General features: G+C 34.8%; 1 protein-coding gene across 1 annotated transcript; it reads right to left on the bottom strand.

Moving 5' to 3' along the window:
* Positions 1–478: 478 nt before the first annotated feature.
* LOC129001864 (uncharacterized) lies at positions 479–24,426 on the bottom strand. Its single transcript, XM_054429322.1, has 6 exons — positions 24,400–24,426; positions 23,170–23,263; positions 22,362–22,484; positions 19,776–20,017; positions 10,517–10,650; positions 479–1,029 (listed from the first exon to the last, which is right to left on the bottom strand). Exons 2-6 carry the CDS (start codon positions 23,254–23,256, stop codon positions 728–730), a joined length of 888 nt encoding a protein of 295 aa, XP_054285297.1. The 5' UTR covers positions 23,257–23,263; positions 24,400–24,426; the 3' UTR covers positions 479–727.
* Between the last annotated feature and the right edge of the window lie 744 nt (positions 24,427–25,170).

Genomic DNA, 25,170 nt, shown 5'->3' with positions numbered 1-25,170 from the left:
GGTGGTGTGAGTAGCCTCCGTATTGCGAATAATAACTATGATAGTGGTTTAATTAAATACCTTATTCTTGCAATCCGATTGTTGTCTTCACAACTAGTTTCAACCTGCTAGGAGGTCATCATCAGGTGTGTACAAGGATGATATTACTTCATATCTGAAGTAATTCTGTCTAGACGCAACTTCCGCATTTTCAACATGGGTCCGCTTGTCAAGTTCGATGTTTTTATTGGCCGTATATGTGTGCGCACTATGTGTTTATTCGTCGTGTGTTTGTGTGAATGTAAAAAAACTGTTACTGATGACCTTCATATGAAGTAATATCATCCTTGTACACACCTGATGATGACCTCCTAGCAGGTTGAAACTAGTTGTTAAGACAACAATCGGATTGCAAGGATAAGGTATTTAAACCACTATCATAGTTCTAGAGTGGGGTTTACTAATCAATAGAAGTCAAATAATTAAAAAACATCTTTTTAGTAAAGCTGATATGCCCTGCTTACAAATTATATCTAAAAACTACATTGGTTTTATAGATTATGGTCTACATTTTTGCTGTCAACCTTATTATATACCAGTCTCCTTTATAAAACACTCTCAAGCTATGGAAGCTTTTTGGAATCTTTTGGAATAGTGATGACAGACTTATGAAGTCTAGTGCTACTTTTGTAAATGTATGTTTGGAAAGAGATTTTTTATTCTATATTATATTTAATTTTTCGTGCCATTAACTTTTGACAGTTACAGGTTTAAAGTCTTTGTAATAATTTGGAGGGGAAATAAATTCCATTACACTGAAAACTTCAAAACCAATCTTCTCAAATACTCTTTGGGATGGAATATTTTCTCTCTGTACTGTGGCAAAAGGTACTTTCTGTCTTGAGTGCAACTCTTTTGCCAAACTTCGAACAATAATCTCTCCATAGCCTTTCCCTCTACTTTCAGGGTCTGTGAATAGGCAAAAAATCCCTCCTGAATTGTAGGTGACTGCAGAACAAAGCATTTTTGCCTCAGGTTTTCTGAACAAGCCTGAAAAATTACATAGTTTACAATATAATAATTTTGTTCAGATATTGTATGACCCATACAGGTTTATTTCTGTATTAACACTTTAAAACAGTTTATGATGGAGTGGAGATTTATTGATCATAAAATTCAGGCTATATGCTAATAATATGTAATATGTATACGGAAGCCAAGTACTGTACATATTAAAAGCGAAAAATGTATAAATTTGAAACATGCCATGGGGATTCCTCATGGTGCAATGAGGCTTAGAAAAATGTAGTTATGTATACAAGTTAAATATAGGGGTTGTATTTTTACAAAATCGTTAAGGGAAATGGGAACTCCTGAAATTTTAAATAAACCATTTGAGTTTTTTTCAATTGTAAGCTCTTGATTTTTAGCAATTTTTAGTAATTAGTGTTCAAAAACGAAGTAAATTTGCTTAGCTTATACCAAAATTTATAAAACCTCTTATTGGAACACCGTTTTGGATGGTAAATTCCAAATAAAAATTTACTAAAAATCATTATGAGTTAAAATTCAATTTCAACATGTAAACATTTTATTTGCACAGTTCAGAGGGATGCATTGCACGACGTCCAAGTGCCACGACGTCCAATAATATTTATTCAGTGCCACGACGTCCAAAACATAATTTTTGAGTTGTTGCACGACGTCCAAGTGCCACGACGTCCAAAAGTACAGTAACTGCCAAAAATATAGCCTTTCTACAAGCTTTGGACGTCGTGACACTTGGACGTCGTGAAACAGCGCACTATAGAATTGTAAAAAAGTTACATTTGCGGGAGTGTTGCACGACGTCCAAAGTCGCTGCCAGTTGCACGACGTCCAAGTGCCACGACGTCCAATAAATATTTGACTGTTGCACGACGTCCAATATAGCTCAGCGCTGTTGCACGACGTCCAAGCTCCTTCATGATGACCGGTTACGATGACCGGCTACTTGCCGAATAGTGTTCTCTCGTGTAAAATGCTTATGGAACGTTTATTAGTTATATATACATTGGTATATGATCTTGTTCAGAAATATATATACTATGAATATTTGAACCATTAATTGAAACATCATAAAGTAAAAAAAACATAAAAAAAATAAACAAGGCAACAGTTGGAAAACTATAAGGTTTACATGGTTTGAAAAATGATGACATTTTGTTAACAACCGATCAACTTCATTATGTTTGGAGTAAGCTTTTAAATACTTATTTTTTCAAGACTAGATGAATGTACATTGATCAACATGATCTTTGAAAACTATTTTTATACCCTCATTTTAATTTTTACTAGTATAAATAATAGAATGCCTTTTTCGAACTGTTTTTTAGGCTTCAATTAAATGTCTTTATGTCGCAAATATGTTTATCAATAGTATTCACTTAACATTGACTTAATTTCATTTCAATAAATTTTGTGTTTGTGTTTTGCTACACCACTTATTAAATTGCAACCAATGAGAATATATATATAAATAAAATTGGAGTTTTGTCTGTACATTGCTCAGAATCATTCATTTGTAGGTTATTTTTACGTTTTATACATTAAAGAAGCCGAAACAAGTCTCATCTAAATTTCTGTCTGTCTGTCTTTCTGTCTTTCTGTAACACTCAAGATGGCATTTTACGCAATCTTCTCCAGGAAAACGAGAGTACCTATCAAGATCCAAGTCATTTTAATGTATTCACTGGATTGGCGAGAGTGTCTTTAGCCATTAAAATATGGCCTCACTACTTAGTAAATAATATTACGGACTTTAAAAAATGCAGTTTTGTGCGATTTTTGTCAAGTTTTCGTCGAATTTTTATCACATAATGATCTATGAAATAACGAACAGCTGTTCGGATCAAGATTATTTTTTCTCACTGTCACTGATATGTTTACAAATACCTCAACCATTTCCGATCACGTTTTGAAGGCAAAGCCCATTTATCTAAGTGAGATTAAAATCGTTGTCTTACATAACGGATTTAATTAACCGCAAGTGGAATAATATAGTGTAACCGTAAATGAAATTTAATAACATCATCCAGGTTAGGAACCAGAGATTCTTTGTGTATAAAATTGTTCTTGAGTTTTGATAACCTTGAATCAGTGTTGTATAGGGCTGGGAAACTTGAATTTATTAATGATCGTCGCCAATACCTTACTAACTCATTGACGGCCCTTCGATGGTGGTTGTGTAAAGTGTAAAGTGTAAAGTAAAAAATCACAACTGCAGTGGGTGATTGTAACAGAGGTTTACGGTTTATGGATGATGCTAAACTCGCTTTTCCAATGTGTCACTTTCTGTTCCTACTCACCGTATGATGCAATCGCTGGACCATACAGCCAATAGGCCCATAGCCCATCTCTTGGGTACTTACGCCTACCCAATTATTCATAACAACCTTTTCGACGACGATCCTTGTTACCGGTACTTTTCCCTAGAATACACGGCCTCCCTATTTAAGAAATAAAATTACAAACGTCCAAAAACCCAGCATTGCGTGATTTTTGTCACATTTCATTCTAATGTTAAAAGATATACCAATCATTGTTTAGAGAATAGGCCTGCGTAATCTATTAAATAACAAACAGTTGTTTTTATAAGGTTGTTTTTTTTTTTAACTGAATAAGTTTACATTAAAAGTTGTTTACGAATAAAGCAATTAATGGGAAATAATTTTGATTGCCGATAACTTTTCACGAGAAAATCCAAAACCAAGAAATCAATAACCTTGGGACTTGATTAACGCATTTAATTTGTCGGACGTAATTCTTAACTGTAAACGTTGGTTTTTGGTACTGGTTTTTTTCCTTAGAACCGTTGGTAGCCGCAAGAATCATTTTTACGTACCAACACATCACTGTAATTTACAAATTAGTTATCGTTGGTGTTGCACCTTATTTATACAGTGGTATTACAGCCTTATTCAATTTAATTGATGTCTTAACTGTATAAGTTTTGCTTTTTCTGTCTGGATTCCAAAATGTTAGTTTATGCTATGAAAATGTGATTCATTTAAGTAAAACATTTGTTTAGCAAACCATCATGAATTGTTTACGATTTACGTTGTTTATGTATCAATAGTTCGTGGCCTATTTTGGTAATTTTTATAATAGGTTAAATTACCATTACCAATCTAAATTGTCTATAGTACTTCATTTTATAAAGTAAGCCGTCATTTCGACAGCATTTCGGGCCATCTTCGGTCCAAGCAAATATAAATTGTTATGATAAAATTTGATGACATTGACAAAGATTTCAAATTCTAATTTTATATGTACTTTGTTATGCTTAAAACGTAGCAAATTCCCTAATTAAGTTCTGTATTTTTGTGTGTATGTCTGTTGGTAACGCATTTATGTCCTTATATCTCAGTGTCACGAAAAGGACAAGAGCACCTTGATAATGAAAATGTCAACCCGAATAAAGTGTTAAATGGTAAGGTTGAGGTAGTACTTTAAATGCCTTTAACCATTGTGGGAAGTAACTTTCAACTATAGGCCTTAGGGCTATGCCTCATAGATTTGTTTTGGCTTGAAACTGTCAGATACTGTATTTGCGAAGGTTTATATATAATAGTTTTGCCAGCATATCTGAAAATATGCAAACCAACTGCTTTTCTTAATATAAGAAGGTTTCAACTGTCTACTTTAAGATCCCCGTGCGTAGAACGGGCACACAGCTAGTATCATATAAATAAGTTGCACACCGGGTTCTTTTGTTTCCCCAACTCTAAAATACAACGCACATGAATTGAAAATGTTATAGGTTTAATAGTACTGTAGCAAATCGAATATCAATAAAGTTAACGTATAACAATAAATTTACATATTCCTAGATTATAATTGAATGTGTTTACGAAGGAACACCACAACCTCAAAATTCAACATTACAGTATATTTACTCAAGATTTATTGTTTTCATATAGCACAGTTGACGTTGCCAACTAGCGTGGGAGCGGAAGTCCTGATAAAGGCTGGTTCTCGGAAAAGTAATAAAATTGTAGTTTGAATGAAACATTTTTTTTATTTTGTACAGGATTCATGGGATCCTCAGCATCAAGTACAAACTGCAAAATGTGTGTCGAAGGTCTGATTAGACCTTCCGAGATTTAGACCTTCAGCAACTGATCCGTTTTTTACCTTCCTTTAATTTATTCTTTTTCATGTTGTGCTTCATGTACTAGAGGGCCGCTCATGCCCTTGACAAATAAATTAACATTTTCGCACTAATACAAATCAATATCGTCATTAGACAAGAATTAAAACATAAAATGTATAAACAAAACCTACCACGGCATATTCTTGAACAAGTATGCCTACAAACCTACGATAAGCATGTTTGTTATTATTATACCCAACCTACAAATGCTATGACTTAGGGCATACCTGTTTTCCTACTAGTGGGGGAGCTACGTTTATCAAAACTGCAAATTGTGATAAGAAAACTCCTTTTGGTATGAATGTAGGTTATGGTCCGACAACTAAAATAAGATGGGGAGGCATTGCCTAAAGTTGTTATAATCCAAAATGGCAGCCATTTTTCAAAATGGCTGCCCATATTTTGTGTTTACTTAGCAATTCACTGATAAAAGCTTGAAAATGGCATTAACACTATTAAATATTGGTATAATATTAATCTGGAGATTCCGGCCTTTAATTTAATACCAAGTTTGTAATATATTACAATTATATCATCTCTATAATATAAGGCTGAAAATATACTCATTTTCAGCCAATTCTGAAGGTCATCAAAAAGCTTTTTATTTTAAGAGTTAAGTTTTTCACCTACAACGTTTTATTTACAACGTGTTTTTCAACTTTGCCTACATCCATTTTGAGACATAAGGAAAATACAAACTATGCAAATTCACTGGAAAGAGAGTTTTTTTCTTCTTCCTTAAGATATTTTTTCCATAAAAAATAAGAGGATAAAAATTTCAACAAAATTATGACACTTTCAATTATTTTTCTCTACCAGGTTGGCAATGCTAAATAGACAAATATTGCCAAACAGCTGATACTACAGGTCATTTTTGTGTTTATTATTATGTGTCACTCACGTTCTGAGTGTAGTTTTATTAGGAAACCCTGTACAAATGTGGCCGTCACACCGGGCCTAACACGGTGACAGTCCTGGGGGTTTTTATTTTTTTCTGATTCGAGTGAATGAAGATTGGATTCTAAAAATGGAAAAGCAGTTACACTTAGTTCCTCAGAGTGACTTGGGTGGATACTAACCAAAAGCTCTTGATCGGATCATTTTTATACTGTGCCAAAAGACAGATAATGATAGATTGCTTTGTCCTAAAAATAATAAAAATGTAAATGCTTGTAGCCCCAGATAGTAACGCTTGTCAAAAACTTTCAGAACTTTGATGACATAAATGGTTTACCCGCCGATATTGATATAAATGTTTTTAATGGAAATCTGTGTGGAATGAAATGAATCAGAAAATCAGAAATAAGTCGATTAATAAACTAGTTTGAAAAGAAAAATTGCTCATGACCAAAAATCATCCACTAGAAAGTCTTCCACCAATAAAAGGTGCATTACTACAGCAAGTATTGCGTAGTGTGCAACATCACTCTCTAAAAACAACATCTAAACAGTGTGCAACATCTGTCTCTAAATTCAGAAGAGAAATAGATCAAATGGAAATCCTGTAATAGGTCATTTATTTTTTCTTGCTCTCTGTATTCATTTAATTCTTTTTGCCTTATCTTCATCTTCATTCATTCTCACACCCCGCCATTGCATTATTTGTTCAAATGTTTGTTTGTAACCCTTTGTTTGTATAGTTGCATATTTGATTTTATATCCATTATTGTCTCATTTAAAGTAGTAGCATGTTAACTTGTTGATTGGAACTCATTATTGTTTCATGAATTTGTTGTGTCTATATTACTGTATTTATCAAGAGCATTTTCATTATCTTTCGGCATTATTGCACTTGCATGTAACCTTATAATATTATTATTAAACTGCAAAGTCTTGATTGTAAATAGATTGTAGTTGTAATTTTGTTATTAATTGATTGTATATATTGTTCATTATTTAAGTAATTTGAAATCAAGCTGTCTTGATTGTTGTTATTATTAACTGACATTGTAAAAATAGTGGAACCGTTGATAATAAATAAATAAATAAATCACTAAACAATCGAGGTTGGAGTTTGCATAATGAGTCTTGGTAGTTGAAATGGTCGGAATTAATAGAAATTTCTGATTCCTGCAAAGAACTCATAAAATGTGTTTGTAAATTATGTAAAAACAAGTGCAGCTGCAGAACTGCTCGTTTATTTTGCACATTATTGTACAAATACAATGAATGTGAACAATCATACCCTTGCCGCAGCAAACCTGCAGACCAAGCGAATTTCCATTTGTCTGAATTGATTTCAATTAAATATATTTAAACAACATTAGGTTTAACGAGTACCTAGGATTGCTGCTACAAGGAAACTAAAAAAGTTAGTTTTTTAGTCAGATATTAATAGCTTGGTATAAGATAAATACATTTACTATTTTTATTAACATATATCCATAAACAAGCAAACTACAACATTTTACAATATTCTCCATAAAAATAACATGAAAATTTTAAATTTTAATTTTTTTTTTTTTCTGTTATCAATAACCCCACAACAACACTTTGATATACTAAATTATTTGTTTTTAAGCTCTTTAATAAGGTATAGTGATAAATTGGAAAATTTTATGTTTTGAGGTTCAACAATTATAAAACGAAATTTTTACCTCATAAAACCTCCTGTAAAACACCGTTCCTGTGGTCCGATCATGTTGGTTCGCGAACTCTTACAAGTTTATTTCGCCTTACACCTTTAAACCAAATTTCATCAAAATCGGACAAAACTTACTCAAGTTATCGCGTTCACGGACACACACACACACAAATATATACATATATAAAAAATTGAACGAATGGTGTGTTTTGCCTCTGGGGACATTAAAATGACAAAATAAATCGGTCCCGGGTCTAGGTCTTACCATGCCACCTACGGTAATATTATGTAAACTAGCTAAAATTATGTAAACTAGGCAAATTAGCTAAAAATGGTGTTGGTAGAAATATTCTGCAACTTATAAAATATAGCGTGTTTTTTATTTGGTGATATAAATTTTCTGTAAATAAATTTACGTTTATTACATTATTCGGTACTTCAATATTAAACGGAGGCCACATTTTGTCAGCGCGCTGCGGCGGTTATGTTAGGTTGGGTTATCATAATAGAAAGTATCGTTCGATTCATAACGAAGCGAGGAAAGTCCTACACACATAATATTTACGATAACCCAACCTAACATAACCGCCGCAGCGCGCTGACAAAATGTGGCCTCCGTTTAATACTGAAGTACCCATTATTCTTTAACTTATTTACTTACCTTATACCTTAAAACTAAAAAAATGATCAGAAACACCATTTTGCATGATGTATATCAAAAGAAAATATATAAAACCCAAAATACGGGCAGCCATTTAAAAAAAATCGCCGCCATTTTGGATTATAGCAACTTTGGTTGGTGCCTCTCCATCTTATTTGCATTGCCTAACCTTAAACTACATTCCCACCAAAGGGCATACTCTTATCACAATTTGCAGTTTTTTTATAGTTTTTTTACTGTATCTCCCCCACTATACATAAAACATGCGAACTAATTGCGAGTGCGACGTGAACTTAGAAAAAGACTAGTAAGAATTTACAACTGTGAATTTCTCAGAATTGATTGACAGTTCAGATGAACCTACAGACTACGGAAACCTACAGTATTATTGTATTAGTATACTGTATTTGTATTATTGTGTTACTAGCAGAGTACCCGTCCTTCGTACGGGGTTGACATATAAGTATAAATGCTTATTGCAGTTATGGAAGAGGACACGATTAAAAAAAAAAAAAAAACTGGTCTCTTAATTTATACGGTATCCTATTGTGTGGCACACATCTACCATAGTCCTGATGTTCTTGCACCTAGACCATGGAAAAAGTAAAGTTCTCATTGTGTACCACAACTTTTTTTGCTAGTTGGTTCAAATTAGCTGTGGTCATTTATTAATGCAAACAAACAACATAATAGTGCTGCACCCTGTTTGGCAAGCCTTATAACTTTTTAATGCTTTCTAATATCATAGAACCAACTTGTACAGTTGAAACGGCTGACAAAATTCTTTAATTTTTTTTAATATGAATTCTCATAAGGTTAACTAGAGAAAGTCCAGAGCCAGAGCCACCGGGGCGAAGACTAAAAGAATTTTTGAGGTAAGAATGTGTTAATCGGGGATGTCATCTATCATCATACCAAATTTCAACCTTGTCGGTTTAGTAGCCTATTTTTCGCGTTTGCTTGTCACAAACATCCATCCATCCATCCATACATCCATGGTTTGCACTGTAAACAAAAAGCTATCACAATAGTTCCATACCGACAAATAGGAAAATATAAATAAATATGGCTTATCATTATAGCTTAAAAAGTAGATAGTTTACATAATATTTAGCACATTTGACGGATAAAACTTTTTTGAATTCGTCATATTATAAGTGTATGAAAATTCATATATCTGTGTATCAATATCTACTTATCTCATTTCTGTTCAATGGAAGTTATACAATTTCAATGATACCGGTACTTAAATGGGAAGTCTTACAGCTGTTATAAAACTGTGCATACATTTTATCTTACCAGTAAATTTGCTACCAATTGATATAGTATGACAATTCTATTCTACTGCAGTACTTAGAATTCTACCACTACTCACATTAAACCAACCATATTTACTTTTGGGCTAGTGATTAATTTATTGTATTAATCATAAAATATAGTGAATAGTGTAGGTAGTCATTTATTTATTTCGTTTCTATGACATAGCTCTATTTTGTAGAAATCAATTATGCAATCATAACAACAGAAATACTGCATCATTCCATTTTACGGTGACATAGTATTTATTTTACATATAAAAAATTTAAGCTAATGCAATAATTAGTTCAATTAGAAACATTGAATATTGAATAATTTAAACATTAATCGAAGACGAAGCGGTTGACAACTTTCAAACAGTTGACTAGATAATTGCAATGCGAACTGTATGCACTGAGGTCGGCAAACAGTGTTCACAGTGTGAAGGCACTTTGGACGTCGTGGCACTTGGACGTCGTGCAACAGTCAAATATTGATTGGACGTCGTGGCACTTGGACGTCGTGCAACTGGCAGAGGCTTTGGACGTGGTGCAAATGATACGTCTTTACAATTATATAGTGCGCTGTTTCACGACGTCCAAGTGCCACGACGTCCAAAGCTTGTAGAAAGACTATATTTTTGGCAGTTACTGTACTTTTGGACGTCGTGGCACTTGGACGTCGTGCAACAACTAAAAAATTATGTTTTGGACGTCGTGGCACTGGAAAAATATTATTGGACGTCGTGGCACTTGGACGTCGTGCAACACTCCCGTTCAGAGTTATGATACTTGTAGCTTACCCAGTCCAAAGTTATTTGCGATCTGGATCCCCAGGTATCTATTAGAGCCAGCAAACTTAAACTTCCATTGTTTGTCCATCAACTCTGCATGGATTGGGTTTAAAAACTTCAACTCTAAGTCTTCTGGCACTTCACTGAACATTCATATTTTTTGAAATAGTAAATCATGCACATTACCACAAAGTAAAGTTCAAATAAAGTTTCACATTTATTGAAAATAAAAACATATACTGTAATCTGTGTTATTGTTACACAAAAATGTCATTGATAAGATTATAGATATGTTTATTGTCTAAACCTAAAGAGGACCCACTTTAGATGACCCAACGGCCTAATGGGTTATAGCTTATAGCAGCGCCGAACTTCAAAAGTTACCGAATTTCCAAATTTGTTTACAAAACTGTTATCATTTAGTTAGCTAAATTATTGTATAACAACCTATAAAACACAAAAGCATCAATCAATATTTTAACATCCAAGTAACCTTAACACTCCCCAGTTGAGAAGTAGTTACTTAAACAAATTTTCTTGCAAGAGTGCAAAGTTCCACACAAGAGCACAGTTCGCCCTGAACCCATGCTAAGGTCTAAAACAACTATCTCCTGTAGTAAAAGATCATACTTAATTATTATTACTTTCTATGAGGGTTGTCAGTAATACAGATCTCCATCGAGCTCTTAAGTTAAAATCTGAGACCTGAGTTCCTTACTTTATTCATACCTAATCTAGATGATTCTTACCCCTATGGAAAAATTAGTCTTGCGTCAACGTATTGAACGTTGTACAAAAAAATTATGTTTCTATTCTGTTATGTTTGGGAAGGGCTCATTTGAATTATTGAATTAATGAATTCACTGTTGATTACTGTTGCCAGTTGCTATATGTGTATTAGTGTATACAGGGTGGCTGAAAAGTAACTTGCACCCCCCTTAACTTTTTAACCATTTGAGATATTTGAAATCGGTTTGCAGCAACCTTCTTAGATATCAGGGGCTACAATAATCATGGTAAATTTTGAAAATTTTGCTCTTAGGGGTAGCGGGGGTTGGGGGTAGCTCAAAACTTTCAAATGGCAAGTATAGTCGAGTTTGGTATCATTTTACAGGTCTTGATGAAAAAAAACAATTGACATAAAGAAAACGAAAATCGGCCCACTAATAACAAAATGGCGCCCTAAAACGTATTAAATCAAAATAACCATGAGGGTGGCTGAAAATTAACTTGCACCCACCTTTCCCTTTTTAACTATTTGAGATATTTGAAATCGGTTTGCGGCAACCTGTTTCCAAATGAAGGGCTACAATAATGATGGTAAATTTAAAAAATTTTACCCTTAGGGGTAGTGGGGGTTGGGGGTAGCTTAAAATTTTCAAACAGAAAGTATGGTCGAGTTTGGTATCATTTTACAGGTCTTGATATAACTAAACAATGAACATAAAGAAAATATCAATCGGACCATTGATAACAAAATGGCAGCTAAAAATGATTAAGAGAATGGTTATTTAAAAGTTATTAAAAGTAATTGTTAACTGCCATTCTGTTTTTAGTGGTCCAATTTCAATTTTCTTTATGTTCATTGTTTAGACCTTGTTTAGATGTTGATTGTTGTTGTTCAAGACCTGTAAAATGATACCAAACTCGACCATACTTCCTGTTTGAAAATTTTAAGCTACCCCCAACCCCTACTACCCCTAAGGAAAAAATTTTTAAAATTAACAAACATTATTGTAGCCATTCATATCCAAACAGTTTGCCGCAAACCGATTTCAAATATCTCAAACAGTTAAAAAGATAAAGGGGGGGTGCAAGTTATTTTTCAGCCACCCTCGTGGTTATTTTGATTTGATACGTTTTAGGGCCCCATTTTGTTATTAGTGGACCGATTTTCGTTTTCTTTATGTCAATTGTTTTGTTTCGTCAAGGCCTGTAAAGTTATACCAAACTCGACTATACTTGTCTTTTGAAAATTTTGAGCTACACCCCACCCCCGCTACCCCTAAGGGCAAAGTTTTCAAAATTTACCATAATAATTGTAGCCCCTCATATCCAAGAAGGTTGCCGCAAACCGATTTCGAATATCTCAAATGGTTGAAAAGTTAAGGGGGGGGTGCAAGTTACTTTTCAGCCACCCTGTAGAGAAAGGAGTTTTGACAGAGTAAGTAATGTTTTGTATTGAAGTAACTGTAAGTGTTTGACAGAGAGCCCTATTTCAGTTATAGAATTGTCCAAAATTATTCTGATAACCTTAGAAGTAGTTTCCATACAAATGCTTGGACTTCACCCAAATGAGTGTTGAAGTGTATTGACTACAATAATAGAATAGGGATATTTAGGACAAACCCTGTTTTAATGACATTGGGCTCTACTTATTAGAAATTGGGCTGTCTCACCTCTGACTCATGTTCCCTATTTTTCATAAACCTGCTGGCTAGTTCCGTGCGGAACATACATTGTCAAAGTTTGCACAAAGTCAAAAAAGGAGAATAAATTATTAAATTTAAACTAGAAGTTAAAAGCTTGTTTCAGTACTCTTTGTAGAAGAGAAAGACAATGTTTACAGACAGGGTGACAGGGACTTGTGAAATCAGCTGGAGTCCTAACATTCCCTCTTAAGTGCACAAGAGAACAATGATGTTAAAATGGTTTGTTAAAATAGTGAACTACTGTATATTAAAACATTGGATTGTACGGATGGATTGTGTTTTACTTAAATACTGTACAAATGTTTCTGGTAGAATAGTAATTTTTGCTTGACTCGTCCTGGAAGGTGTTTACGGTAAAAGCATGATAGTTCCCATGGGAGTCTTTGTCTTGCTGAGTGCAGAATTCCATGAGAGTAAACACCTGTTTTTTGGCCTTGTAGCTTAATTATTATTACACTATAACCGAACACAGTTTTTTATCATGTTTTGTGTGACAATGCTGTGCTTTATTTTGAGTACACAGAGAAATAAAGGTACACAGGAAACATGCTTATGGAACGGCTTTAAGCTTTCAACTCTGGTATGTCGGGCCGCATATAGACTTTTGAGAATCAAGTGTAAGAGCCTGAGTGGCGAGCACTGTGCAGAAATTCCTATCGCACAGGGCACAGGGTGGGGCAGGGAAATATCCCTACTTTTAAGATGCCACACTGTGAGTAGTGGGGGTGTACTGGAGGAATGAGGTTAGGCTCAAATGACGCTGTTGCTTTGGGATTTTCTAAGAATATCACTTTCAGTAGCAGACATGCCTTGTTCAAGTGAGAAATGTGCTTTTGCACTCGAGATGCATTTTTCCCAAAAATCGGTCTATTGTAGCTGTTCAGCTAGCGTGCGGTGCAAACTTGTTATCGGATGGCCTGCCGCAAAGTTGTTACATTTTGATGTGGGTGAAGGACTTCAGTGTATGTAAGGATATTTGGAGCTCAAAGAAAAATCCGATCTCCTGAAAACTTTACCTTGTCAGAAGATCGATTTTGCAGTCTCCTCAACGTTCTGCTTGTAAGCATGCATCCGCGCTGGCGTTGCCTAATCTTACTGTGCCTTGTATTCTCCAAGAGGGTCTAAACCTCCATCCATACACACTTGCAGTTGCACAAGAACTCACACAACGATACTGGCAACAATGAATGCAAGCATGTGAAATCTTTTGCGGGACTGCCTCATGTTGCCCGGGGTTTTTTTTTTTTAGTGGCGAGACACACTTCCATATTTCTGGAGCGGTAAATAAGCAGAATATGCTCTATTGGAGTAATGCTAAGCCTAGGGTAGTTCACGAGAAGACCCTAGATGCCTTGAAGGATGCAATTCACCTTGAGGTTGGCGGCACTCCACAACAAATGCTTCACAGAGTTATGATGACCTCCAGAACCAGAATACAGGAGTGTATTCACGATTAGGGACACCACTTGCAGGATATGCTGTTTAAAACCAAGTAGTGTTATCTATACTTATTTAATACGCAAGCAGGATTTTTGTGACAATTACTCCTCCGAAACTACTGAACCGATTGACATGTTTTTGGTGTCGTTGGAAAGAGCGTAACGTGAAGTTGTGCAGGAAACTTTCTTTTTAGGTAAATAATTAGAGAGTGAGGCCCTGGGGCCCTTTAAAGTTTCGTATTTCTCCATAAGATTAACATGGAAAACAAACATTGTTTTGAAACTCCAGCTGTTGTCAGAAATTAAATATTACATTTGCTTTGACATTTAAATGTAAACAACCAGAACTGTCAAATGCCTGAAGAAGAACACGTTGTTAATTGTAAACAGTCATGTAAATTATCTATGTTGTATTAGAAATGTGTATAGTTTTGGATGTTGGTTTGTGTTTAATGATATAAGTTATAATTTATTGAATTTTTATTTTAAGGATTTGGCATATGAGTATCTCTATGATAAATAACTCCATTTCAGAGTTCTGCCAGTTTTTGCATAACTCTGTTCTGTAGAGTTTAAAGTAGCCTACACCCTACACCTACAAATTGGCTAGATAACTTAGGTAGGCCTACGGTACATTATAAAAGATGATAGCCTTTTACTTTGACTTAAATTGTAAGCTTACCTTTTCCCGTCCATGGACAGTTTGATAGTTAAACATTAACCCTTTAAGAGTGGGCAGTAGCAGTCGGCCATATTGGATTGATGCCCCATAAGAACAATGTAATCTTTTGAACCATATAGCGCCGTTATTTTTTAACATAGAACTACGTTTGATGTGTCATTGGAAAGAGGATACAATTCTACAGGGGGTTTGCTTTTTATTTTTTCGATTAAAGAAATATTAAAATAATTATAGCAAAAATACGCTTGTTTAAGTTTACAAATTTGTGGAGAATTTTCTAAAGGAATATTTGAAATTCGAAAAAGCAAACCCCCTACAAAATTTAATTATCTATCGAATAAAGTTTGTTTCAAGAAGATCCGACGTAAACTGTGCACGTGATATGGTTTAAGAAAATGCATGTTTTTGCTGCGCGTCGCGGCGGTAATTCGGCGTAGTAGTCTGGCAGATCTCCGTTAGATAGCAGCACGCTCGCGCATTTGGCGGGAGTTCAAATCAGGTTTTTATGATTCTACATTCATCACGCGCTGCTAATTTTATAATTTTTTTTATTTAATGTGAAACAAATATTGTTACGAAATTATTGTTATGATTATTGTTGTCATAGTATAGTTATTGAAAGAAAGGAATTGGGGGACAGAGAGAAATGCTGTGGTGTTGAATACATTTTAAATTTGAATACTCGTATTAAATATGTTGTCAATTTATAAATACTATTTCTTAGTTATAGATGTTATAAGTACAAAACCAACATGTGTACAATCAATATAAATGAAATTCCAGAGCCCTTCTGTCCCACGCAATGATTGGAAACGAGATACAGTTTAGTAGAAATAGAAAATGTTTAATACAATATATACATTTAAGGCATTAAATTATATTCGTTTCATGTGATAACGGGCAAATTTCATAATTTAACTAATATTTACAGATGCATTAGAACGAATTAGTCTGCTGGTATAAAAATTGTTCTGTTTATAAAATAAAATTTTAAATGCCTCAAATTCAATTATATAATTTATAGTTATAAAATCAAACCGTCATAACCTAACCAAACTATAAGCTATAACGATAATTAAGAAATCGAATCAAAAAGTTTGTACACCCAGAGGTTTCGAACCGGAACCTTTAAAACATATTTCCGGTGCGATAACCACTACACCACCGAGACATGATAGATATCTGTGGGGAACGCAATCTCCTAAGCCTCTAGGTCGATCACAGCATAGATAGCTAGCTACCTACCCCCTCCCACCTTGGTCGACGTCTCGGCCGTACACACTGTAACCACGAGACACATTGCACTCGCCCCACCCAAGACCCCACTACACTACCCCCCCCCCCCCTACACCTTGTATTTCTTATTTTCGCGCCAATTCCATCCTAGACATTATTGTGAACTGTGAGGTTATGTTCTAGGATAGCAACCTAATTGGTCTGCTGTGTCCACAAGTCCAGTGTCGTTTAGAGTTCCCTAGTAATAATTCGTAGTGCTACTTACTTACAAATGTAACAAGTTGTTTCGTGTGTTTCTATTTATTCACGTGTGTGGTTTTTGTGTGGTGTCATGGGAAATAAAAAACGACCGTTGCGAAGAAAGGTGAAAAACAGAGGTGGTGAAAGGTTGGCTGAGTGGAGAGTGTTGAGAGATTCTGGTGTTGTGGGAAGTAGAAAAAGAAAACTAAGTAGTGATGTTGAGGAGCTGATTGCTGATGAGGCGATGAGCTGTGGGGAAGAGGATGGAAATTTGTTACCTCTAATTGTAGACAATTCCACGCCATCTGATCCTACTGACTGTTTGGGCAACTGTGATATTACCGGTCGTAGAATAGTTGACATTTGTTATTTAGTTGATCAATTTGTCCAACTAAGTGAACATGCGCCTCAATTTGGCTGTTCCCTCAGAAACCTGAAATTAGTTAATGAAATAAAAAGAGGGCTTAGGAGTGGGTTTGTGTTTGATTGCAACATGTGCCACATCAAACAGACAATATGGAGTGAGCCTGAACCTCGGGAAAATGCAATGTCAATGGACATAAACAGTGCAGCAGTAGCCGGTTCTATTACCAATGGCGGAGGATTTGTCGCCTTAGAACGGCTGCTGTCTGCAATGAATGTTCGTGCCATGAACCGGAAAACGTATGACAAACATGAAGAACTAATTTCGAAAGGTTGGGAGGAAACTGCTGTACAAGAGATGGCAAAGGCAGCCGAAGAAGAAATCCGCCTAGCTAAAGAACGTGGCGACGTCAACAAAGAAGGGGTTCCTTTGTTGACAGTTGTTGCTGACGGAAGCTGGGCAAAGAGGTCATACAGGAGAAACTACAACTCCCTATCAGGAATGGTAAGTGTTATTACTAAAAAATTCTCACTAATTAATACAAATAGAACTTGACGCTTATAGTATCTTTAAATTATATTAGTACAAACCATCTTATTATAAACATAAAAAGTAAAGTACCGGTAAGTGATAAAAAGTATTGAACAATTGTTATCTCATAAGTGAAGCATAATCTATTACTCAAAATTGACTTGTTCAATTTTATGTCTGTTATTATAAAATCATGAATGAAAATTGAACCGAATAATACACAAATTACGTAATATAAAAGCACATACTTCTAGTTAAAAATAATATTTGTACTAAAACTCGTAAAAATTTTAATGTTATGAATTTCTTATTTTAGGCGGCCATCGTTGGATACCATACTCGACAAGTTTTGTACTTTGGAGTTAAAAATAAATACTGTGTCACCTGTGCACGCAATCCTGAAAACACAAAACACACTTGCTTCAAAAATTGGAATGGTAGCTCATCCAGCATGGAAGCTGCAACCATTGTAGAAGGATTCTTGGCAAGTGAAGAAATGTATAACGTCCAATATGCAAGGTATATTATTGACAATATTTACAACTTGGCATGTTCTAGTTATTTATTACTAGCATAGCACCCGTCGTAACGTAAAAAGTAACCCATAATAATAACTTTTAATGTTTATCAACATTACTGGTATTTTTATTTAGTAGTATAGCATTTGGCTCATAGCATTTTAAACAATTTAAAACAATTTATTAAGTGTGATAACCCTAACCAATTGCCCTTAAAATCATCCTAAATTATAAACTAATAGACAAAACGTTTTTAGAATGATTGCGGATGGAGATAGCAGTGTCTACAATAGTGTTCTCGATGCCAATCCCTACAACAACCTAAAGGTGAAGAAAATCGAGTGCCGCAACCATTTACTACGGAACTATTGTAATAATTTGAAGGATGTTGCAACAACCAGTGCACCTAAGGATGTATCAATGTATCTTCAATGTATCAATGTATCAATGTATCAATGGATGTATCTTCAGATATTGTTTCCAACATGTGTTGGATCCAATTTACCATTCATTAATGTAATTACTTAACTTGTATCATTTTGAGTAATCTCAGAATTATTGATAATGTTGCACAATGTACATATAACAGATCAATTTAATTAAATATTATTCACCCTGTTCTTGCTTATTTTTCATGAGCCTTGTTCCACTATTTTTCTTTCGTACAACACTTTTTTACTCTTCGCATTTTTGCGCTAAACTTTCTCTTTTAGGAGCTGCATCTTACAAAAAGTAGACCGGAAGTCATTTTTTCATAAGCTATATCTCCTAAACTAGTGTGTTTATGTAATAAATATCACGTATAAAAAAGTTTTTAAATTGTATGTTCTATCCGGTATCATGATAAACTATAGGGTTTTTATAAGAAATTTCAATTATTGCTTTAGCAAATTTTGTATGATTCTTGTTCCACTTAAAAACTTTTGTATCAAAACTGATTATATTCCAATAACATTACTTTGTCTATGATATAAAATTGTAACAGGCTAAATAACATCCTAGATAAATCCACTAACAACGATGAGCAGTGAGCAAAATCGAGTGTTCTAAGTAAATAAGCGATGGAAGTGACTTTAGTGCACTCCGTCACTCCGAGCAAAGCCGAATCGCCGTCCACTCCACTGACACAGTACGTTCATCGCCAGTGCTAATGCGGCGTTGCCATACATTGGTTAGCGCCTGGCGACGGTTCGGCACAACCGCGCCCGCGCCGTGAGTCACTATCGATCGATACATGCCTGTGACGTCTAGACTGCCACGCACGTAGTTCAACAAATGTCCGCTCCACTCCACGCGCGCTACTGTGCCAATTTCGGAATTCTTCTTTTACTGGGACCCACTCTTAAACTGGAATAGGACTGTTATGTAAATTGTGAGTATTTTTATCAGTTAATAATCTTTTAGTTGACTCTTTTAAATTCATCGGAAATTTGTTATTAGTTTTTAAACAAGTCATATGTTTATTTGTAACTCCTCAACTCATGTACTTATTTGAAATTGCTCGATTTCGAGCAACATGTACACTAGTATTAAAATAAACTCCCAGATGTAACCTTTCAATCCCAATATAAACTTTGGTTCTAATATTTTGGTTGTCTTTTAATGCACCTTCAAAATTAGAGATACTTCCATGCCCCACCCTGTAGTACTTGAGGGTGAGAGGGGTCTAGGACTTTCCTCTAGACACCACTGAAGTGTACCATTGAATGTTCCCTCAGTACCTTACTAGGTACTTCTCTGTGATGTGTATGATAAATTTGGACTACAGACAAAGGTAAAGAAGCCTTTGTTAATATTAGTAACCAAATTTCATCAAAACCAGTTACCTCACTAGAAGACTTTTATGCAGAGGAAGCCAAAGCAAATCTTCCTCAACTCCATTAAGATTCACTCCTTTATATTTTGCAACTTTTCGAATTATTGGGGCAAACCTCTTCAATGTTGCTTGAAAGACATAACTGGTGGAAAACCAAGGAATCCTCTCAGTTTTGGAAAGAGCTTCTTCCAAATCTGAATTATCCGTGTTTGCAGTAAATATGTGGAATATTGTATACGACATGTCTCCCAGCTGTAATTGAACATAGGAGAAATGTACCCCGTATTTCGTATACAGACTATGTGAGGCCAACAATTAAATACCAATATCACCTACCTAAATATGAATACTTGAATACTAAGGCTATTTCCTTGAATACTTTTTTCTTCATCTTTGACCTACAAGGTTGGATAGATTGCGTCTATTTACATTATAAAACACTATAAATATATACAACTAAGCAACAATAGCGGGAGCGGTGGTGGCGGTATTTACAAATCTGAAAGGTTCATCAAACAATTCTTGTCGACTGAGCAAACTGGCGTAGATCTGAATAGCTTTTTTTTCAAGAACACAAACGCCTATTGGCATTGTATTGGAAAGCCAAATATCTTGCAATGGGTATGATATTAGAGTGTGACCGAATTGGCAGCAGGGCAGGGCAAGATCACATGCTCTACGTGTTCCGTAATCATGCTGCATACTTCTAGTCATGAATGATGACTCATTTTTATGTAAACGTATGAAATTTTTGTACAAACTACGTTAAAGCATTGACTATTGTATACTGAAGTATACATGCTATATCTCATATTATATATATGGACCAGCTGTCACCTGTTGTTTATCAAGAGTTGTAGTGGATTGAGCCAGTCACAGAGTATGTAATTACTGTCTAAATTTAAATTTTTCTCTTATTTTTATAGTTAAGTACTGAGATATAGTTGGATTGACATAAAGCTGCTGTAGCTCACGATGTACAATGCCTGTTAGTTTGACTTTGGTTGAATAGTTGCAGGTTTGACAGAAATCAGTCACACCATATATGTAGGACATTCTGTTTGATGGATAAATTGAAATACATTTATTTCCAATTTTAAAACTGGCAATAATTTGACATGGAGATGAAATTACAAGTATCTACCAACAGTCGAAGGTTTAATTTAACTGTTATACAATGTTATGGGGTATAGTTTTATAAAGGTCTTAGGAAATATCCTAAGAGGACTAAAAAAGTTGCATTGCTAATCAAAACTCATGCTAAAAGGTAAGTTACAATTGACAGTTAAAACATATACTCTAGAAAGAATATACAATTACATGAAATTACTATTACATAGCATCTTTGTTTTGTTAGATCTATAATTGTTAAAAGATCTACAATATCAGTATCAGATAAAAATAAAACCCAATATTATCAGGTCAATTAACCCAAACAAATTGTTGGTTATCGCTCTAGATAACGCCTGTCATTCTTTTAAACAAAAATTTGCTTGCATTTGTGTTTGAAAATATTATTGAATGCATCATGATCACAATATTGTAATTAATCGGGTCATTATGACCAGATTATTGTGATCATCACAATCAAGCTATGACCCGGTCATAGCTTTAAAAATTAAAAGAGATTTTTGTTGACATGTGTATAGTTGAACCTATGGCAAAAAACACAAAAAGTACCCAACGGAGTGATATGGACTTAGTTTGATTATTAAGCAGCAATTTGCCCCTAATTCTAAGACTGTGGATTTTATAAGGACCTCTCGACCTCTCCTACCAACTCTGCCAGACAGGAAAACTCCTTATGATTTTCACACCGCGGAGATAGCAGCACCTTTATAGGCCCGGATCACACGAACGACACACCTAGCAGACTAGGCTTGGACTAGGTAAGCACTAGTAAGCAGGACTGGGTAGCGGACCACAGGATCACACCGGTTCACACGAGCGACATGTCTACGGACTAGGTGAAAATATCGATAGCAAAACCACTCGGTTCAATCACTGGTGCACAATTAGAACAAAGGTAAGGATGCGAGCTGCAGCTCGACTACCCGATCGCTCGTGTGAACGCTCCCATAAGGCTACATGTACTGATACGCAGTTCGACTGGGCGACTGGGTAGTTGCCACAACGGACTGGGAAGCGGGGCCCGACTGGGTTTTGGGACATCAAGCTTGAACACGACTAGCTAGTCGGCGTCCTAGGCTCGTGTGAACGGCTCCATTTGATCCTGTGGTCCGCTACCCAGTCGTGCTTACCTAGTGCTTACCTAGTCTGCTAGGTTTGTCGTTCGTGTGAACCGGGCCTTAGACTTCTTGGCCATTGATTAATTATTAAGTCATTGGTGGTCATCAAGTATAGCCTAATGGCAAGCAAAAATACTGGTTAATCCAAGCCCAAGTCTAGTTATATCTATGATTGCCTTTAAAATTGCAACTCGCCAGAGGTACAGTAAGTAGCCGTTTCGCTACTTATTCTCAAATAGGTATGTAACTAAGTAACAATTTTTTATTTCAATGTTGCTCAAAATGGCGGATGAATCACCCTTGATGACTTCAGCTGTTACGTAACCAAGCATTATTAATTTACTTACATCAAAATGAGCCTCAAATAAATAGACTCCGGTTCTTAGTGATCCATATCTGTAAAGAGTCTGTTTTGGATTTTTTACACCCGCATTGTTGTATTCACCCATGATTTCAACATACTGGCAGAACTGAAATTAAATTATTATTAAATGTTTATGTTAAAGTAAGTTATGATAAAAATATAGCTGGCAAAACATAGACCGTCGTTGACTAATAATGGTACCGTAATGTAAACCATCAATACCTGTAAGAAAGATGTCCTGTCGTGACTCAGGCGCGTGTCTGTTGTAGAGTTGTCCGAATAACCTGAACGTGATACTATTGACCGCAAGGGTATAAATAAGCAAATAAATATTTTTTTTTTTAAATATATAATAGTGTTGGTGATAAGATGACAAATTTGAAAGACCTATAAGATGCCAAACAAGCTGGTGAAATGGAAAGAGTGGCACAAAAATCTTACTTACTCAAGAACTACAGGCTGGAAAACAAAGGTAAAATAATATAATTCTTAAGTTCTTGAACTGAGATTTCATTAAAAAAATGAGGAACATATAATTCTATTTTAGGTAATTGAAATATTTCGGAACTGTCTAATCCTGAATTAAACCATAAAAATCGCAAATTCTATTAGCATTTCCACAAATTACAAAATTTACAACAGTCACCAATTATGCATACAAACAAGATTTTCTAGACTTAATCTACTGGATTGGAAATTAGACTCTTTGTATTGCTTTAAAATCATAAAAAGAATTATCATTAAAATCATACAATAAATCGCCATAAGTAGATTAAATTTATATTACTTACTGGATAGTAGTTTTCAAATGACTGTTTAAATACTTCCACAAGACTAGGTATATAATTTATTGACACTTCCTGAAAAATATCCGTCATTTCAACGCTGAAAAATAAGTACAAATTTAATTTTTCATAACTATAGTCCCAAATATATCTGGAATTATGGAAAGAAGTTTGAAAATCCCGCCTTACATCCTAAAGGAATAATCAGAGTAACCTCCAATGATCCATCATCCCCTATTACAGTACCACAGGTTAATTATCTGTTTCTTGTTGCTGAGAATTTTAGATGCTAAATTGTCTTGTTTTAGCAAATTTCTCATATAGGCATGAACTATAACCTAAGGTCTCAAATTGGTAAGACTGGACATGGAAATTCATTTTTTTCATAAACTGCATTTATATGATGTGTCCATTGGCATAATAACTCTAGCAAAAATGATTTGATTTTGATTAAATCTATATCTATAAAAGAGGAAGTATGTAGGTATGTATGTATATACCCTATGGACTCCGAAACTGCCCGAAAGATTCTAATGAAACTTTCAGGCTTCATTAAACATTATTCAAGGATGGTTTGTGTGAAGTTTGATGCAGATCCGTAAAAAGGGTTCCGCCCCAGAGGGTTTTGAACAATGTCAGACTTTTGGAACTGCAATTTTTACAAATAAATATAATTTCAAAATAGATGTTTACTTCGACTAATAGTAAATTAAGAAAAGTCCATCTACACAGCAGATCTAGGGAACATTATAATTCTCAAGCTCCTTTGCCATTATTTTCAAGGAACCAAAATTGCCTCTTCTGCATCTTGACCCCTTTGCAAGGCACGGGTAGCGGCTAGTTTGGTACAAATGTGTAAACCTTCATCAACACAAATCAAACAAGTTTGTGATACAGTCATTGTCAGACTATGCAGGAAGGGTTTTATAGAGTAAAATTAGTTTTTCTTATTATTCTATACACATAAAGGTTTTCGATTTCTTTCTTAAGCATTTGCACTTAATTAAGGATAAAATTTAAAGAAAATCCAGGTCAAGGTCTTAATGGGACCTAACATATTCTCCATTAAAGATTTGTTGTTAAAAGATGAGGCCATAATTTTAAAGATAACTTGTAAACTTGCAACTGAAAAAGAAATGTTGAGACAGAGACAGAATGATTGATGGTAACTTTATTAGGTACAATAACTTTCAACTTTCAACTGACATATTTCATTTGCTAAATCACTGTACTTACTATATTAAACACACTAACACTAACACACTTGATATTCCTATTCTATCTCACAGATGATAAGATGGCAGAGAAAAAGTGTTGACTTGGCGGGAACGGGAAGGTGCCGTAAGAGTTAAATATACCACCACCAAAACCAAGAATTTGTTGTATGTGTGCACTGTGCAGTGCAAGGGAACAAATTATCTCCAGAATAGCCAACTTAAAATGAATAAGTGAGCTTTGTGATGTCTCATAGTGCATAATCCCAAAGTGCCTAATCGTGAGGTTGGTGGCGTGGCATAATAAGTGCCTAAAAGTAAAAATACGATACAGTGCATAATATAGAATAGATAACACACTCCCTTAGTAGATTTATAGTCCTTATGGAAAATCTGAAGCCAATTTTATTATTAGTAGAGACAGAGTTTCAGTTTGGTGCACTGTAGATGTCGTGTTTTGTTTACAATTTTTTTTAGTTATTTCAGTCTAACGCTTTTTAAACAAATAAAACTGTCTAATCAAGCAATAACGTTTCCGCTAGTTACATAATAAAACAAACAGTAAAGCACAAATCATGAAATTAACTCTAAAATAATAGAAAAGAATTTCGTCGACACTAGCGACCAGTGTCACCGCACTTAAACTAGACACAAAAAATATTAAGCTTCAAAATTTACTACATATATGGGATGAGGAGAAGAAGTCTACTTATGTGTTTGGTTAATGGTTAGTCTATCATGGTTATAGTTTGTATTCTGCTGAGGGATGAAATCGTGGATAAAACCATAGATA

The sequence above is a fragment of the Macrosteles quadrilineatus genome, unplaced genomic scaffold (genome assembly GCF_028750875.1).
Source record: "Macrosteles quadrilineatus isolate MER2022 unplaced genomic scaffold, UCM_ALF_1.0 Scaffold_8__2_contigs__length_117827958, whole genome shotgun sequence".
NCBI classification, from domain to species: domain Eukaryota; kingdom Metazoa; phylum Arthropoda; class Insecta; order Hemiptera; family Cicadellidae; genus Macrosteles; species Macrosteles quadrilineatus.
This window is presented reverse-complemented; position numbering and strand designations above follow the sequence as displayed.

Coding starts and splice junctions, on each gene's coding strand:
- LOC129001864 (XM_054429322.1), bottom strand. CDS start 23,256: ATGACGGATATTTTTCAGGAAGTGTCAATAAATTATATACCTAGTCTT. Junction 20,018..22,361: donor TATTTGAGGCTCATTTTGAT/GTAAGTAAATTA, acceptor GTTCAATTACAG/CTGGGAGACATGTCGTATAC. Junction 10,651..19,775: donor CATAAAAGTCTTCTAGTGAG/GTAACTGGTTTT, acceptor ATGAATGTTCAG/TGAAGTGCCAGAAGACTTAG.